General features: G+C 48.6%; 1 protein-coding gene across 1 annotated transcript; it reads right to left on the reverse strand.

The window, feature by feature from the left end:
• Positions 1-1170: 1170 nt before the first annotated feature.
• On the reverse strand, positions 1171-1737 carry LOC123170523 (uncharacterized). The gene has a single exon (XM_044588380.1). It carries the CDS (start codon positions 1735-1737, stop codon positions 1171-1173), a length of 567 nt encoding a protein of 188 aa, XP_044444315.1.
• Positions 1738-15941: the final 14204 nt, after the last annotated feature.

Here is a 15941-nt window from a genome sequence, read left to right on the forward strand (position 1 = left end):
CGTCACGTTTAGTGCCAGCGGGGTCGACGTAATGCTCGGTTTTCTGATGTTTTTGTTGTCATCAACTTTCTTAACATGTTACGCACGACATAGGTACGGTTTTACCCGATGAACAGGAGGCACGGACGTGATTCTAAGGGAGGTAGGGACGCGAAGGAACTTGATGCAAGCACGTGAAGATGTGCCTCCGTTTTCAAGAAGCTTTCATTGACACGTTTTCATTGCGGGGGCCGTGGCCTATGAGTTTCATGTGTCTTCGAAGGCATTCAGCCTCATTAACAGACGTGAAGTCAATTTACGCACGGTCTCCATAGGAGTGGAGGCACCGAAGTGCCTTCGTGGGTGTTTTAAGTAGCTAGTTGGTGTTATTGACGGACAACCGTGCCTCTGTAGTGTTCTTCTCTGAGGGTCACGGGCTTAAGCAATATTTTCCAAGGAGAATAAACACCTAACTACCTCTGTATTCAAAATGTTTTTCCAAAGTGTTCCATACGAATGATTTTTAATATTTGTGTGTGCAATGGTTTTTTAGAACATTGTGCACTGCTTTTAGGAGCATTCTGTAATTGTTGTCCCTGCATTTCGACCCCGCATCCACAAAGGTACTAGTGCATTGCATGCCCGTCATTTTTGTGGATTGCTATGTGTACCTGCTCTGTGCGTTATGCTAATCGTAAAGTATCTGTACTGTGTTTATATTTTCCAGTTCACGCCAATATATTCGAATAATAGAAAACTACAACATTGCACTGGAAATAAACTTGTTCAGAAGATATGTAAACTGGAAGCAAACTACAAGGTTATCTGTACTGTGTTTATATTTTTCAGTTCACGCCAATATATTCTAATAATAGAAAACTGCAACATTGCACTGGAAATAAACTTGTTCAGAAGATATGTAAACTGGAAGCAAACTACAAGGTTAAGTGCGACACAAGCAAATCTAAATTTAGAACAAGCAAACGGCAGTCTTGAGAGAAAGCAAATCTAACGGGAAATCTAGAATGGCATGAGCAATCTTCTAGTTACTTTTCTTGGCTGGGACCACCTGCAGCAGTAGTCGTAGTCGCCCAACGACCTTGCGCGCTTCATGGTCTGCTCCTTCTTGAGTTTTGCCCGGCGGAGGCCTTCCTGGATGATGGTGAGGCGGCTCCATATCTCGTACGCAGCCTAAGCATCTTTTGCCGCGTACTCGATGTGCCTCATGGACAGGGGCATGCGCGCCCAGCGCTGGTGCTCTGCGTTGGTGAGCTTCTTCTTCATGTTATTGTAGTAGTCGTGGACAATGATGCCTGAGACATCCCCAAGGGAGTCCAGAGGCTTGGTAGCTGTAGGCACCCTCCATTCCTTCTGGATGTCGACGAAGTGGGCGATCTCTAGTCCGACGCGCCCGAGCATCTCTATGTCGCCGTCGATGGAGAAGCCAGCAAACGTGTATCTGGGGTCGGCGAGGAAGTTGTCGAACCTGGTGCAGTTCTTGTCGGCGGCGCTCAGTTGGAAGAGCAACACCGGATGATCCTTGCCGACGGAGAGCTGGACGAGGGCTGGTTTCTGATCTTCGCCAACGTCGTTGGTGTACTCCACATCAACTCCGACGATCTTGTGGCGCTCGAATTCGAGGTGTCGCTCGTACTGCTCGATGGTGGTCGCCGCCTTGTGCAAGTCGTTGGTGTGGATCACGTGCAACTTGGTGTTGCCGTGGGCCTGCACCTCCATGAATTCCTTGATGAATCCCATGGCCTGGAGCAGTTGGTCCTCCTGCAACCTGGTTTTTCGTGGGGAACAATGAGTGGGAGCGCAATGGCGATTTCTGTTGTTTGTGTGTAAGAAGGCCGCGGCGGAAGTCTAAATTTAAGGGCGGGGAAGCGGCAAAGGAGTGCACGATCTCACTGTCGATGCGGTTGTGCACATCGTGGGTTCTGGATCGTGGTTTCATCTCCCTGGTGGTGCGGTTGTGCACATCCTGAGTTTTTGATCGTGGTTTTTCTTTATAAAAAATAAAAATAAAATCAGCAGTTATGTTTTTAGCAACCGTCGTATCTCCAGCAAGTCGGGGAGATGTTCGTTGTCTTGCGTAGTTTGCTGTCAAATGTTAACTTTTACAATTTATCTCGTGAGGCATGCAGGGGCAGTATGTAGAGGCACAAGTCTCTGACCAAGAGAAGCATGCTTGAAGTGGCTGGTTTAACTCTCAGACACACGGGCGTGGTACATTCATTGGGAGTGGCAATTGTTTTCAGTGATACATTCGCTGGTAGGAGCAGTGCTGTGTTTTTTCAGAGGCACTGTTGCAGCTGTCACTACGAGATGGACAGAAAGAACGAGAAGCAACGACAGGCGTGGATATGCAGCTGTAAGAAGCACTTATACAACAAGAGGCGCACGTAGTGGCATAGATACGATGCTACGTCAGGCACGGAAATGAAGTTACGTGGTTCACGGACGTCAATTCGTGCTATGGTGCTACGTGAGGCACGGGCACGAACAAATAGCCGTGCACTCAACTACATGCGCAAAAAGCCACAGATGTGTTCCTGAGAAGCACCGGCCTCCATGGTTTTGCCGCAAGGTGGGATTCGACATTTATCCAGGGCATTCCGGGTTTTACAAGTGTAGGAATAATCGTTTTACACTTATATGTTCTGTGGCAGAGGCACGGCAATTACTTTTGTGACGAAAGAATGAACGTCGAATGTACGTGACGTGAGGATTGACAATAGGCGTCCGTTACTGTTTTTCCGGAATGTTTTTCAATTAACTTTGAGAGGCATGAATGTGACGACGGAACAGGCACGGTCATGTCTGAAATAGTGGCAAGGTGGTCCCTAATGTGTCCTGAATGTATCACCTGTAATGCTGCACTTTGCAGAGGCACGGTCGTGAGAGTCATGAATGTGTCGACTCAACAGGCACGGTCATGTCTGAAATAGTTGCAAGTACGAGATGGGCAGAAACAACGAGAAGAAATGAGGGGCGTAGGCATGCAGCTGCGAAACGCACTTATACAGCGAGTAGCACAGCTAGAGGCACAGGTACGATGCTACGTGAGGCACGGACATGAACCTATGTGAAGGCATGGATGTTTAAGGTGACTGAGCCATAGGGGAAGGCGCTAGGTTTTTAGGAGAAGTGTTGTGCGGTTGACAGAGGTGTATGCTTGAGCTCATCGCAACAAACTACTTGGCATGACGCTATTCTGCGGAGCACCATAGTGAAAAATATGTATACTACTGACGTGCGGAGCTAGCAACGTCACTAAACTATTCTGAAACATACTTCACCACAGCCATTCATCCTCCATTATTATTCAGCGAATCCCTTTATTATTATCCAGAGATAAATAAACTAACCCACGTAAGTGTTTCACCTTCTTTGACAGGGAATTTTCACCACCGTCCTCTTGGACATAATTATATGCTCAGTTACATACCATGACATAACTAAATAACAAAACTGATGTGTACAGGCTGTTCAAAAAACAGACATAAATTACTGAACTAGGAAGTATAGCCACCGGCAACGCTCTATCAGGAAAGGTCGTTGATTATCATCCGCAGCAGCTTCATGTTTCCCAATGTTGGCCACCGCTTTTCAATTGTGACAAGGACAATTGAACCAACCTTTAGCTGAGCTTCCCGGGCAAAATCTGAAAAACCGGTCACCTCCATTCTGCCGTCGGTTCGTATGGAGTACGTTGTGCTCATGTCTATTGCATCATACATCTCTGTTAGGCTGATACCACCGTTTTGAGGTAGATATCCCAGGTTCATCTTTAGAAGCCTCACAACGGCAGACGGGATTCTCTGCAGATTGTACCGATATTACTAGATAAAATCAATGTACAAGGACATAAAACATCGAAAATAGCAAACAAAACCATGGCAGTGGATCAAAACAAATATTCAATGACTAACCAGACGACCATTTATGACATTGGTGACGTTTAGACGCTGCACAAAGGGTATGGTGGGGAAGTCGTCAGACTCAAACACATAGTATATCATCTGTCCAAATTGTCTGTATGAGAGGTTTACGCCTCGACCGAACACTATTTTCCCAATGTACTCCCTCTCCGAGTCATAGAAAATCAAGAGCTGCATGGAAAAAAATAACTCATTTTCAAACAAATTTGTTTAAACAGATGAACTCGGTATTTAAGTGTAAAATGAATGGTTAAATTCAATGCATGTGATCAAATTGGGATGATAATCAACAGAATTGCATAAAATGTTTTCAAAATAACTTTGACTGTAAGTATGTCATTAATTTAGTGGACAGGGGTAGGAGTACCAAATTATGCTGATAAACGTAGTTGATAAAACAGGATGGAAGTTGGTGCACTTACCTAGTGATGGGGAGGGGCCTGTGACCTCCTCGAGAATCACTGAGTCTCAGATCTATCTCAATGGACAGACTCCCAGTATCCAGGTTTATGATGATTAGATCTCGGTAATGAAAATCGTAGTCACTAATTAACTTTTCCCAGCCAGGTCCATGAATTTTAGACCGGTTAGGTTCATCGGTGTTGTAGATCTCATATGACAGATCCTCGTTGGTGATCAGTACTGGATTTCTTTGTTTTCCTTCTTCTTGAAATGCTTCCTCTTTCCACCGATAGATTGAAGAAGTGACTTGCTGCCTGCAGTAGCATGGCACATACTGCGCAAGAAAAAAAATCTTACCAGGCATGTATAACCAAGACAGATAGCGCTTATCATATATGTACCAATTGTTTTCAACAGGTTGCTATTTGATAAAAAAAGGTACATCAAAAATTGAAAACATATCATTAAATGCTTAAATGTAGGCAGTCCATTCAAACAATATGGTAGAAACTTTTATTTCCTTCATCAGAAAGATACACTAGTTGGTAGTAACTGATGGGCAGCATGGGGTGGCAAACATTTCTCCTTACCAGGCATGTCTTGAAGCATCGAGGAAGATGCACTGTTATCGCGCTGTGAAGAACGCCTGACTCCAGTTCGGAGCAACCGAAGTTGGTACATACATCACAGAACATGGTTTCCCCTGGTATACGTTGCAAAACAACGTTTATATGAAATTTTCAACACAAGGAAAAAAAATTATCTTGAAAAACTATTCGGCTAAACCGGCATTTTTACATAAATAGTCGTTCACAAGCAATTTCCTAAAAAGGATTTCTGCTGCTTGGTTTTAAAAGCGGCTTTAGCAAATGTATATTTCAAGACAAGATAGGCAAAAAGGAGAAACAATAGTCTATCATCAGGCGGCTCAAAGGAGTGTTTGTGACATTAAAATTATATGTAAATTGGTCGGAGCTGCACCCAGCAACAACGTCATCCACGACCATACGCCACCGTCGCCGACGCCAACCACTGGAACATGTGTGGCTAGGTGGTATTTGAAATGGGTGATCCATCAACGTTAACCTTGCCTCCAGCGTACAGGACCCCAAACGCTATCTTCAAGCACAGACGCCGACTCCCAGTCAACAGCACCCCAAACGCCGACCTCCAGCACCCTGTGGCCGGTTAAGCAATAGAGCTCAACGTCTGGCCACTCGCTTGGACTTCCGGCCACCGCCGTTGTTTGCAAGACCTAACGGGCTTCAATTTAAACTACCAACCTCCCTCGGCGAAGTTCATCACTCACCTGTGACTTGGACGCCGCAGGTCGCTGCAGCTCGTAGTGTTCTCAAGCACAAACGCCAACTTCAAATCAACCCCACCCCTAAGAGGCACGGGTCGTGTACAGGTTCAGCCTCGTATTGCGTTGATTTGGTCTAGATCACAACGAATTTCCAGGCAATTCCTAGCATAACAGCGCAGATGCGTCGCTTTCAATCACGGAGAGACGAAACCAACAGAGAGGAAAATGGATCGTAGCAAAAAATTCACATAGAAATTAAGAGAAAATAGACTAGCCCTGGATATAGAGGGAGAATCGAGAGAGAAGAGACAATGAACGCTACAGCGGGTGAGTGGGAGGGGGCGGTCTGGGTTGGCACAAAACAGAACAGACAGTTATAATACCCGTCTGCTCACTGACATGGGGCTACTATACAGCGGCAGAGACAAGACTATAGGCTTATTAGGAGCATAGAGGCACGCACGGACGGCCCCAACACGCACGGACTTACATGCAAATAAGGCACGGTTTTGTTTCTGTTTTTGAAATTTTCTCAGTGAGGCGTTCACTGAGACAGGTTGTGCACGTCCATGACGCACGACCATGCTTCTGTTTTTCGAAGTATTTTTCCCTAGTACGGTCTCTCGGAGGGACAGGGACGTGAAGCCATGGTGTGCATCGGTCTGTATGGATAAGAATGAGATGCACGGAAAGGCCTCTGTATTCTAAATGTACATGCGGACGGTTGGCACATGGTTGTACATGCGGACGACACACAGACGTCTTTTGTGTTCTCCTAGTTGTTTTCGCATGACACAGCCATTCCTAGTTGTGTTCTCCTAGTTGTTTTCGCATGACACGGCCATTCCTAGTTGTGTTCTCCTAGTTGTTTTCGCATGACACGGCCATTCCTAGTTGTGTTCTCCTAGTTGTTTTCGCATGACACGGCCATTCCTACTTGTGTTCTCCTAGTTGTTTTCGCATGACACGGCCACTCCGAGGGACAGTGGAGTGAAGCCACGGTGCGCACGGTTATCCAAGGAGAAAATGCAGTGAAGTGCCTCAGTTTTCATAACATTTTAAGTTGCTTGTTCACTGAGAGAGGCACGGGTGTATGTTTAAATGACGCAAGACCATGCTACTGTTTTTCGAATTTCATTTCTGACACGGTCTCTCGGAGGGACACGGTGTCTGCAATTAAAAGGGGCACGTAATCTTTCGCTTTGACGAATTCTTCGGATGCATCAGTTTTGTTCAATATGATAATGAGAATGGAAACCCAGCATCTAAAAAGTGATTGGAGGTTCGTTGCTGACCTTAAGTCATTATCACAACATTCCAAATGTTTTCAGAGACGTGTTCACACGGACGTATGATTTTCACAACCTCTTGATGCACGTTCGTTTCCTGTGGGGTGCACGGACGTCCTTCGGAGAGGCGCGGTTGCAGCAATTGCAGGTTTGTAGTGGACGCATGTTGCTTTTAAAAGACAGAATTTCATGCCAAGCAACTGAGAGAAACAAGAGGATACTAGTTTGATTTTTGAGCATCTATGTGAGCTGATTTCTTTTATCATAGGGTCCAGAAACATATGATCGATATTGAAAACAGAAAGCATACATAATTGCTTGACCATGTTTACACAATGCACTTATTCAATATAGCAAGTACATCTCTTCAGACCTATTTTCAGCATTCACAGTTGAATGGATCTGGCAAATCCATATATTCAACACCTGTGTTTTTTAAGTCCATGTGCATGTGCTTGCAAGTTGTTGTTAATTTAAGCTCTGCGCAATTAGAAGCCCTTTTGTCCATCTGCAGTACCTCTTCTTGCCGTTTGTAAAATTCACGAGTGAAATCTCTGCGCAGGCCAAACTTAAGCCTGATGCTCAGTAGCATCCTAGCATTGAGAATAAAGAATGTCACAAATTCAGTGTTTGCATCTGTGACTTCATAGTTTTCCAGCGTTAATGTCCTCAAACAAATGTCGTGATTATTGAGAAACACCCGCTGCTTTTGGCGCCATTCATTTGTTATACTTCTTTGATCGCATCCTCCCCCCTAAACACACGAGAAGAGCAAACTTAAGAGTTAGTGCCAGTATATTATGCATATTATGCGTGGGCTTTCAACGTGTGTGAAATCATCACCTCGATAAACAAGTTTTGCAAGCATTGAAAGCATCGCAGCAAGTCAACAATCTCATCCAGATTAAAGCATGTCTGTGAGATAAACAAGGTCTTGACGGAATCCAGCACCGCGTGTAGGCTACTTATGCAGAGACCCTTCATTGAGCACATAACGTGATATTATTAGCTCGTGGATGTGAATCTCAAGTGCTTTTGAATAACGCAGGTCAAAGTAACGTGCAGAGGCAGTACCTGAATAACTGTAGTCCCAATGACGATATTTGTTTCGTTGGGTAATTCAGAATTTTTCCCAGTGTGTCCAACACAGACAAAACTGTTATCTGTAGTTGTGCATCTACAGAATCATGTAGCAGTCTCCGGAGGGAAGGCGCATCCTCAATGATCAGTTTTCCTCCGTCGGAACGAATGCCAATGCTTACAAGCCTAGCTGAGTTTATCCGTAGACATCAGAATTTCTTGTTGCAAACAAGCAGCAGGCACTGCAGGGCAGGGCAACCGTGGTGGATGAACTTCCGCAAGGAGACATCCGATATATAAACCTCCACCAGCGAAAGTCTCCTGAGCAGTGGGAGGCAAAGCATTTCTACAAAATTATCTTCTAGTTTGCACATTGAGAAGGTGATGGTGTGGAGAGACGAGCGAAATCTCGAGATGGATGCCGGTGGCGACGGCATAGAAGAAGGGATTCTGCGTGCTTGCCTGGGCCCTGGGTAGAAGAACTTTGGGAATATATGATAGAACTCTAAAACCTGGAGTTGGTCCAGATTCCGAGACAGGAACAACTCATCGACGCCACAAGGTTCGCACTGGAGGTAGCTTATCGGGATGCAGAGGCGTCGAATCGGGCCCTTGTGATTGGAGAGGATAGATACAGGAAGACTGAAGCCATCAGTGACAGATTCTTCGCGGCAGTTGCAACTAAGATGTCGGCAGTGAGTTCCGACGTATGTTTCCAGGACGATTTGCTTGCCTGGGAGAACGCAGATGATTTGGCAACAGATTTTTTCCAGAGATCTGGTAGAACGAGTATCAAGGATCACACGAAAGTCGAGATCGAGTGGTGGGGTGCGCCATATGCGGCGCCACCGAGATGCGAGCACTTGTGTGCGCATGCCTTTCTTTATGGGCAGACGAGAGATGATCTCGCCGAGGATGGTGTCGGGAAGATCGCTGATGTGGTCCGGACCAGACTCAACATGGTTCTCGGATCCAGTTGGCGAGCCATAGCCGCTCCTCTTAACGAGCTTAGAGGGCACAGGTACGGCCGCGAACCTCGTCTTCTTGTTGCTAGAGGCACGCTTCTTCATCTCCATTGCCAAGCTCGTGCCGCCTCCGTTGCAGGTCTCTGTGCGGTGGATCTAGGAAAAGGGTTAGGGTTTTACGATCCATAAAGACGACAATATATATACGTACCTAATCTAGAAGATTTCGACAGACGTGGTGGAATAGTCACGGCGTGGACAGACGTGCGTCTTCACGAGGCACGGGTATCAACTGTCCAGATACAAAGAAGTTTGGTGGGAGAGGCATGTGTCCAAATACCCAGTTAGAGACGCACGGTTGCGCGGTCTGTAGAGACACGGGGGTGTGGCGCCACGACACTACAAAAAAAAAGACACATCCGTGACATTTTGGGCCGAACGAATTTTTTTTCTGTCATACATATGACACTTCTATGAAGATAATTGTGACAAAACCCGGTATCATCATAGATGTGGTGGGATCCTACTTCTATGACAAAAAACATGACAGAAAATGGGCTCTTCGTCCTGGGCGGGCCGGAGACGCAGCTGCATGACATTCTTTGGGCCGTCCATGCGGAAAAAATCGTGGTAGAAGCGAGGGCGAGGAAAATTTCGGGGAGTTCCCGGTTACGGTGGGAGGTCGGGGGCCGAGCGATGCGTGTTTCTCTCCTACACGTACGCGCGTGTGTGTGAGGCGTTGGCTCTAACTGAACCCGAGCGAGGCATTGGGCTCTAACTGAACCCGAGCGGTTGCACTGCAGGCTACGCGTTACTGAACCCGAGCGATCGATCGATGGCTGTTAAAAAGAACCCGTTCGAGCGATTCCTTCGCTACTGCTGCTAACTGAAGCCGGTCGATGCTGCCTCTGGGATGAACAGTGAGCGTTGCGGGGGGGGGGGGGGGGGGGTTGGATGAACAGTGAGCGGTGGCGTTGCCTCTGGACGAACATGACCCCGTGGTGTGGTGGAGGGCTGGATGAACAGTAGACGATGGTGGGGTGCCCGTGGAGGGGTTTTTGAACAGGACCCCATGGTGTGGAGGGCTGGATGAACAGTAGACGGTGGAGGGGTGCCCGTGGAGGGGTGGTTGAACAGTAGCCGGTGGAGTAGCGCGCGGTGGAGGCTGGATGAACAGGAGCCCGTGGAGGCTGGAGGAGGTCGATGGTAGCCCGTGGAGGCTGGAGGAGGTCGACGGTGGACGTGAACAGTATCCCGTGGAGTCCCGTTTTGCAGTACGCCACACCCCTCCCGATGAACAGGACCCCCATTTCGACCGTAGGAGGTCCGTTTCGTCCGTTTTGTGGTATGCCACACCCCTCCCGATCAACAGGATCCCCGTTTCGACCGTAGGAGGTCCGTTTCATCCGTTTTGCGGTACACCACACCCCTCCCGATCAACAGGACCCCTGTTTCGACCGTAGGAGGTCCATTTCCTCTGTTTTGCGGTACGCCACACCCCTCCCGATCAATAGGACCCCGTTCCGAATGTAGGAGGTCCGTTTCCTCCGTTGTGTGGTACGCCAGGCCTCGTTTCCATCGCCTGTTCCGTCCAAGCCCTCCCGATGAACACGACCACGCATTCTGTTTCGAGACAGCCGGTTGGCTCCCACGCGTTCCGTTGCCTCCCGATGAACACGACGCATTCCGTTGGCTCCCCATGAACACGATGCATTCCGTTGCCTCCCCATGAACACGACGACGACGCTGTTTCTCCGTTCCGACCCAGCCATGTACACGAGCCCTGGCCGTATGTATGCGCGAGTAGGCGTTCGAGACCCTGTCTGTATGTACACATACGTGGCCGTATTTTCTTTCTTGCACCCTGACCGTTGTACGTACGTGTACATGCTACGTGCGCGCCTCTACTACGACACGTGCGCGCCTCTACATCCACCAATATATGTGTACGTACACGTTCGCGACCAGAATGACAACGCTACGTACGCTTCGACCAGGTGCGTCCCGACTGTCAGGCACTTCCTTGCCTGCGAAGATGTAGCTGGTGGGTCCCAGCAGTCAGGGGGGCGAATCGTTTTTTTGCCCGGACGCACTTCCTTGTGTGCGAAGTTGTAGCTGGTGGGTCCAGCAGTCAGGGGCAAATCTTTTTTTCGTGAAATACGGTGGCCCGTCCGGTGGGTCCCCGCTGTCAGATGGAGGAATAATTATTTTGCACGTAATAAGGAGGTACTTCCTTGCTGCGGCCGTGGACCCAGCTGTCAGCCTCTCCACGTACATTCCACGTCCGATGAAAGCCATTCCTTGACCACGTTGACCACGCCGCGCCGAGAGCACCAGGGCGGTGGACGACGGCGAGGCCTAGGAAGGAGACGACGCGGAGCCGGGGAAGACGCGGTAGTGGATGCCCACGCGTAGAGGAGTACGAGGGTTCACTGGTTCGCTGCGGTGTGAGGCTGCCGTCGCCGCAGAATAACACGGGGTGTGGGTGAGTAGAGGGATGGTCTGGCCAGCAGTGGGAGTAGTAGGGGGTGGTGAGGCCTCCGTGGCATCGCAGCCGGCCACGGGAGGCAGGAGCACGAGGCACGACCGGCGCTGGTTTGGGCGGCTGGAGCAAGAAGACCAGAGGTTGAAGAAGCACTACGGCCGTTGGATGGACATCGTACGGTCACAGGAGCTAGAATTGTGCATATTGACTAAGTTGACAAAGCCCCCCGTCCCCGTCAACTTAGTAGGCCCACAAGTCAGCCTGCCACTATACTGGGTCCCAGCTAACAGGGGGAGTATTCATTTTTTTGTGCGTAATAAGGAGGCACTTCCTTGCGTGCGAAGATATAGCTGGTGGGTCCGAGCTGTCAGCGGCCGTAACGTTTTTTCATGAAATACAGAGGCCCTTTCGGTGGGTCCCTGATGTCAGGTGGAGGAATCATTATTTTGCGCGTAATAAGGAGGCATTTCCTTGCGTGCGGCCGTGGACCCAGCTGTCGGCCTCTCCACGTACAGTCCACTTCAGATGCATGTCGGTCGTTGACCATTTTGACCAGGCCGCGCCGAGAGCACTAGGGCGGTGGACGACGGCGAGGCCTAGGAAGGGAACGACACGGAGGTAGGGAAGACTCGGCAGTTGTTTCCCACGCGGAGGGGAGTACGACTGTACGAGGGTTTACTGGTTCGTCTGCCATCGCCGGAGAATAACAGCAGGTGTGGGTGAGTAGAGGGATGGCTAGGCCAACGATGGGAGTACGGTGGGGCGGTGAAGCCTGCGCGGCAACTGAGCCGGCCGCGGGGAGGAGGGAGCAGGCAGTCCCGCTGGCGCTTGTTTGAGCGGCTGGAGCAGGATGAGCAGAGATTGAAGAAGCACGACGGCCGTTGGTGTTGGGGAACGTATCAATAATTCAAAATTTTCCTACGTGTCACCAAGATCAATCTAGGAGATGCTAGCAACGAGAGAGAGGGAGTGCATCCTCATACCCTTGAAGATCGCTAAGCGGAAGCGTTACAAGAACACGGTTGATGGAGTCGTACTTGCGGCGATTCAAATCGCGGAAGATAAGATCTAGCGCCGAACGGACGGCGCCTCCACGTTCAACACACGTACAGCCTGGGGACGTCTCCTCCTTCTTGATCCAGCAAGGGGAGAGGAGAAGTTGAGGGAGAACTCCAGCAGCACGATGGCATGGTGGCAATGGAGCTCGTGGTTCTCCGGCAGAGCTTCGCTAAGCACTACGGAGGAGGAGGAGGAGTTGGAGCAGGAGAGGGCTGAGCCAGGTAAGGGGTGCGGCTGCCCTCCCACCCCTCCACTATATATAGGGGCAAGGGAGAGGGGGGCCGGCCCCTTAGATCCCATCTGGTGGGAGGGGCGGCGGCCAGGGAGGGTGGCTTGCCCCCCAAGTCAAGGGGGGCGCCCCCTCCAGGGTTTCCCCCAAACCCTAGGCGCATGGGCCCTAGGGGGAGGTTGGTGCCCAGCCCACTTAGGGGCTGGTTCCCTTCCACCTACAGCCCATAAGGCCCTCCGGGGCAGGTGGACCCTCCCGGTGGACCCCCGGAACCCCTTCGGTGGCCCCGGTACAATACCGGCATACCCCCAAACACTTCCTGTGACTGTATGATGACTTCCCATATATAAATCTTTACCTCCGGACCATTCCGGAACTCCTCGTGACGTCCGGGATCCTATCCGGGACTCCGAACAACCTTCGGTTACCACATACTATTTCCCATAACAACTCTAGCGTCACCGAACCTTAAGTGTGTAGACCCTACGGGTTCGGGAACCATGCAGACATGACCGAGACACCTCTCCGGCCAATAACCAATAGCGGGATCTGGATACCCATATTCGCTCCCACATGTTCCACGATGATCTCATCGGATGAACCACGATGTCGGGGAGTCAATCAATCCCGTATACAATTCCCTCTGTCTATCGGTAAGTTACTTGCCCGAGATTCGATCGTCGGTATCCCAATACCTCGTTCAATCTCGTTACCGGCAAGTATCTTTACTCGTCCCGTAACGCATGATCCCGTGGCTAACTCATTAGTAACATTGAGCTCATTATGATGATGCATTACCGAGTGGGCCCAGAGATACCTCTCCGTCATACGGAGTGACAATTCCCAGCCTCGATTCGTGCCAACCCAACAGACACTTTCGGAGATACCTGTAGTGTACCTTTATAGCCACCCAGTTACGTTGTGACGTTTGGTACACCCAAAGCATTCCTACAGTATCCGGGAGTTGTACAATCACATGGTCTGAGGAAACGATACTTGACATTAGAAAAGCTCTTAGCAAACGAACTACACGATCTTCTGCTATGCTTAGGATTGAGTCTTGTCCATCACATCATTCTCCTAATGATGTGATCCCGTTATCAATGACATCCAATGTCCATGGTCAGGAAACCATAACCATCTATTGATCAACGAGCCAGTCAACTAGAGGCTTACTAGGGACATGTTGTGGTCTATGTATTCACACATGTATTATGGTTTCCGGTTAATACAATTATAGCATGAACAATAGACAATTATCATGAACAAGGAAATATAATAATAACCACTTTATTATTGCCTCTAGGGCATATTTCCAACAGTCTCCCACTTGCACTAGAGTCAATAATCTAGTTCACATCACTATGTGATTGCAATGAATCCAACACCCATGGTGTTTTATCATATTACGCTTGTGAGAGAGGTTATTAGTCAACGGGTCTGAACCTTTCAGATCCATGTGTGCTTTACAAATCTCTATGTCATCTTGTAGATGCAGCTACCACGCGCTACTTGGAGCTATTCCAAATAACTGCTCTACTATACGAATCCGGTTTACTACTCAGAGTCATCCGGATTAATGTCAAAGTTTGCATCGACGTAACCCTTTACAACGAACTCTTTTACCACCTCCATAATCGAGAAAATTCCTTAGTCCACTAGTTACTTAGGATAAATTCGACCGTTGTCATGTGATCCATTCCTGGATCACTATTGTACCCCTTGACTAACTCATGGCAAGGCACACTTCAGGAGCGGTACACAGCATAGCATACTGTAGAGCCTACGTCTAAAGCATAGGGGACGACCTTCGTCCTTTCTCTCTCTTCTTCCATGGTCAGGTCTTGAGTCTTACTCAATACTCACACCTTATAACACATCCAAGAACTCCTTCTTTGCCGATCTATTTTGAATTCCTTCAAAATCTTGTCACGGCACTACTAGAAAAAGGATTACTAGTGGCGCACCAGTTTTGCCTACTAATGGCGCACTACTGGTGCGCCACTAGCATCACGCCACTAGTAATTTTTACTAATGGCGCACCGCTGGTGCGCCATTAGTATCTGGTACTCTAATGGCGCACCGGGCAGTGCGCCATTAGTATAGGCCACGGTGCGCCATTAGTATGCCTCCCAGGGGGGCATATATACCCATGTGCTTTGCCATACTAATGGCGCACTGCAGTGTGATGCGCCATTAGTATCCTTCGGCATACTAATGGCGCACTGCTGGGTGATGCGCCATTAGTACCCTCTGGCATACTAATGGCGCACTGCTCTGGGATGCGCCATTAGTATCCTTTGGCATACTAATGGTGCACGTTGGCGTGATGCGCCATTAGTATGTATATTAGGGATTTTTTTCTTTTCTGATTTTTGCACAGATTACAAAATATATTATTGGACAGAAAATAAGCAGCAGGACACAGCAACAGCAGATTCATCGAATACAATAGAAGATTAGTCTCCGAATACAATTCATCATATTAGTCTCCGAATTCAAAAGACCGAACGAAGATAGAACATTACAAGTCTCGAGACCGCGAATAGCGAGTTTGTCTTCACATTACAAGTCGATATCGATCATCTGAACTACCATCACATAGAAGAGAGCGGTCATCACGATGAGCATCATCGCGATGAAACTGGTCTTCATCCAGTTCCTCCAACGCTCCCTCCTCTCTCCCGCTAGATAGCGCGCGTATCTAGATTCCGCCTCCGCCCTAGTGGTGTACCCTTTGTAACTGTTACCGCTGAAACGGTGAACCTGTCTCCGACACTCCTCCCAGTCGTCGTAGACTCCGGGAACCTTACCCTTGTACACGACATACGATGGCATCTCTATGCACTAGCCAAACAACAGACAATACATAAGCAATATATAAGTATGCAACAAAAGGATCGGAAGAGAAAAGCAAGACATTAATAGCACGATTCATGGTCCTACTAACAAATAGCATCGATTAATTCTAAGTTGAACGACTGTCCAAACCAAAGAGACATACAAGTTCACTACAGTTTAATTACAACATGAGCTAATGAATGTTTCAGAACTACACATAGCATCACAACTTTTGACTTGATTCAGGGGACCGGAGCGTGGATGAAGCCGCCGTCTGTCGTGATGGTCATGAAATCGCGGGCGTTGTCAGCCTGCATTTGTAGCGTTATGTCTATCTCGCTGTTGGACGGTTGAAATTTGAG

The sequence above is a fragment of the Triticum aestivum genome, chromosome 7D (assembly GCF_018294505.1).
Source record: "Triticum aestivum cultivar Chinese Spring chromosome 7D, IWGSC CS RefSeq v2.1, whole genome shotgun sequence".
NCBI lineage: Eukaryota > Viridiplantae > Streptophyta > Magnoliopsida > Poales > Poaceae > Triticum > Triticum aestivum.